This window comes from Liolophura sinensis, chromosome 4 (assembly GCF_032854445.1).
Source record: "Liolophura sinensis isolate JHLJ2023 chromosome 4, CUHK_Ljap_v2, whole genome shotgun sequence".
In the NCBI taxonomy this organism is placed as follows: domain Eukaryota; kingdom Metazoa; phylum Mollusca; class Polyplacophora; order Chitonida; family Chitonidae; genus Liolophura; species Liolophura sinensis.
The window spans coordinates 11,004,448-11,007,988 of NC_088298.1; the positions used below are offsets into that span (position 1 = coordinate 11,004,448).

Sequence of the window (3,541 nt, forward strand, 5' to 3'; positions counted from 1 at the left end):
TCGGCTTTTAGTGATTAATTGTCGTCAGGAACGTAATTAGCAATTATTAGGCCGTTTTTAAATGACTTTAAGCATGAGATGAGAACTTAAGTCTAGGCTTTTAGTGACAAGATTGTCGTGAAGAACGTATAAAATAAGTTTCATCTTCGTACTCCATGACCGATAGAATTAGTCTTTTATCAAGGGCTGAGCACTGATAAGTCTCCGCTATCACCCGGACTATTACAGTATTTCACCAAAAAAAAAAACAAACAAAAAACAAAAAAAAAACACTTTATGTTACACCGACTGAGGATGGTTAACCATAAAATATACACATGTGTGAAATATTACTTGTTGAGATTCATTAAGCTTACAAAAAATATAACAGTTTTCTGTCATTTAACTATGTGAGCAGAAACACTGCTGCACTATTCTTGGCCATCACTTTTGTCAGTTCCACATTTGTTTCCTTTAAAGCTGGCCATCAATATTCACACTTCCAAGCTCTACGTCGTCAGATCTGGAAGTGGGTGGCGATTCAAGGCGCATGAATGACTGAAGAACGCTGTTATTTGGTGTTTTCCGCCAGAGGGCACTGAAGAACAAGTATATCCATGGGTTGGTACAGCTGTTTAGATTGGCCATCCTCATAATGACAGCGAAGGCGGTGACTGTAACGACGGAAAAGACTGGCTGTTAGATCCAGAAGATACGTAGAGGGTCAGTTGTTCACTTTATAATGGATACATACTGGTAGAACACTAGAACGATGGATTTATTGATATGAAGGCATGTTTAACTTTCACACGCAAATCACACCATTGATGTATTTCCAGCAAATACTGGCTACAGTAATGTATTTATTTACTTTAACTGTTTAACACCATAATCGAGAACTTTTCCCTTCTACATTTATGATGGCGGTCAGGCTAATCGGGCTTATGGTTAAGAACATGGCTGACCGAAGCTGCCGACCTTATATTCATCATATACAGTTTAATAAAAGACCAACATCACAGAGAGTAAAATCAGAGCAACGACGACAGTGGGATACGGTAGTTGACAAATTTTCACACGTAACCGATGAAATACGTTATTTATTTATATACTTAATTATTTTTATATTTTTACTCAAGAATATTTCACTTATACGACGACGGCCAGCACTACGGTGGGAGAAAACCAGGCAGAGCCCGTTGGAAACCCACCACCGTAAGGCCGGAGAGTAAAATACGTTAAGAGGACCGTTTGTACATGTGTTAATGTGCCTGAAGTCCCTATCTCCTTTTTTTCTCATAGTAAAAGACAACTTCTGAAGAAGTAAAGATGTACCGGGAGAGAGCATCACAGCCTTACTGGTAGGGAAATGATGGCACAGTGTTACCTCCCTTTAGACACGTATTTATGCTGTATTAACACTTCTGTATCGACTAAATCGCATGTTGAAGCTTTTCGGGGTGCGAAACCCTTCTAACCACTAATTGTGAAACGTTACAATGAATTAGCTACTCCTTTCAACTTTTTACTTCATTCACTCATTCATTCATTCATTCATTCATTCATTCACTCAATCAATCATAAACTGTTATGATTGTAGATTCGAGCCTGTGTCCACCCTATGGTTCGGCCATTAGGGTGACGTAATGACATTCACGGTTAGGCAAAATTTGACGTAATGTTACAAATGGTTTAGCAATTTTGAAAGAAAGTTTCGTGCTAAATAAAAGTTATGTCGTAAATGCAGTAAATTTTCTGTCCATCAATTTACGAACTTCTTACCTGGAAAGGTAGCCTCGTGGTCGAATGCCGCCCAGAGATTAACGATCAAAAATGGAGCCCAGCAGATAATATAAGTTATAATGATGGTTAGAGACATTTTCAACATCCTTCGTTTTCCCTCAGATGCTGGACTACGGCGTCTGTCAAGAAGCATTTCGTCAGGGTTGAAGAACCTTTCTCCGCCATTGGCAGGCGGTCTGAATACAACAGTGCGGGGTGATCTGTGCCTGGCTTGCTCCATATTATTCCGGTAGGTGGCGTAGCGAATCTGACAACAAATTCTCGCGTAACAGAAGACAAGGATTGCTATGGGTGCAAGAAATGTGATGACTGTAAAAAACATTACGTAAAGTTTTAGAGTCCACAGTGGAGAGAAGATCGCTAGGCATTGCCAACGTCCAGGAATGAATTCCTTCAAGGAAAATATGAAAATTTGCGGGAGCGCAAATATGGCAGACAGCCCCCAAGCTAGTGACGTCATGATGAGGACCCGTTTAGAAGGTTTCTGTGGGGTTCCGGAACTCTTACAGACGGTGATGTAAAGATCGATGGCCAGCATCAACATGCAATAGGTCGAGGCGTAAATAGCAACTACTTGAAGATACTTGACACATTTACAAACGAAATTGTTGCCATGGAAATCTTGAACCACCTCCATAATGATTTGTGGCAGTATAGTAAAAAATGCACCGAAAATGTCAGCTAAACTCAACAGAAGCATAAACCACTGCATACTAGTCAGGCGCATGCGTGATTTTGCACGTGATGCTTGGAAGTGGTCGTCACTTCCGGTTGAAGTAACATCTGGTATGCTTTCCCTCTTGAAGTACTTGGTCAGAAGCACAACAACAACGACAGCATTCCCCAGTATAGCAAGAGTAAAAATAGTTCCCAGAACGATGATGCTGACATCCCTCGAAGAATCCTCCAACACAATGTCCTCATCCAGAGCATCGACGACGGTCCAGTTGACGTCATTATAGTTGACTGAATACGTCACATTATCCCAAGCGTAGTTAGTCATTCTGTAGAGTAGTAATGTATATAACGATGATGTCAACAGAGTTCACATACAAAAACAAAAGCCCTGGAAAACTCAACGAAACGAAATTGGTATTCCTATATATTTCCACTGTGGACGCAGAACAGAGCTGTCTTCTCAAATAGATGTCGTAAAAATCACTCAGACCTTATGAAGTTCTTCCCTTGACGTCACACAAAAAGAATGTACTGCAAACGCCGTCATTAAAATGCACAAAAAAGGAGACTGAATGGGTTAAAAGTATTTACTAAATACTGCAACTTTAAGCAAGTCCTTGAAAGATCACTAAGTCCTCAAGAAGAGGTGTTGCCTCTTCTGTGTTTCGCCGGTTTATTACTGACAAAGTAAGCCACAGCAGGATATAAATGGATATCGTTAAAGGGGTCACCCATTTCTTCAAGTCGGAGAACCCCAATGAAAGTGTCGAAGGCACATTCTTGGGTAATAAGCGGCGACATTATTTGTTCGACCCAACACCGTCAGATAGATCATATTCACAGAGACAATTTCGGTAACATTTTCCTTATGATTTTCTAGTTTATTTTTGTATGGTTTCCGACAATTCGTACGCTTTCTGTCTTAGATTGAGCACTTACTGTTTCATCAGCTGCTTGATACGCCTTATTAATGAGTTGTGGCTGTCAACGACGTCTGGGGGTTTGGGGACGCGCTACCGTTCACACGCGTCAAGCGATCACCGTGCGCCCCAAAATCCTTGCTGAGAACGGGGCTAATTCA

General features: G+C 40.8%; 1 protein-coding gene across 1 annotated transcript; it reads right to left on the reverse strand.

The window, feature by feature from the left end:
• Positions 1-343: 343 nt before the first annotated feature.
• Positions 344-2,785, reverse strand: LOC135464412 (cephalotocin receptor 1-like). Its single transcript, XM_064741839.1, has 2 exons — positions 1,762-2,785; positions 344-653 (listed from the first exon to the last, which is right to left on the reverse strand). The coding sequence occupies exons 1-2, from the start codon at positions 2,783-2,785 to the stop codon at positions 454-456; spliced, it is 1,224 nt and encodes a 407-aa protein (XP_064597909.1). The 3' UTR covers positions 344-453.
• Between the last annotated feature and the right edge of the window lie 756 nt (positions 2,786-3,541).

Bases quoted from the DNA above. Each gene is read 5' to 3' on its own strand.
- LOC135464412 (XM_064741839.1), bottom strand. From the start codon at position 2,785: ATGACTAACTACGCTTGGGATAATGTGACGTATTCAGTCAACTATAAT. The intron at 654-1,761 runs GTAAGAAGTTCG...CCGTCGTTACAG, and splicing joins CCACGAGGCTACCTTTCCAG to TCACCGCCTTCGCTGTCATT.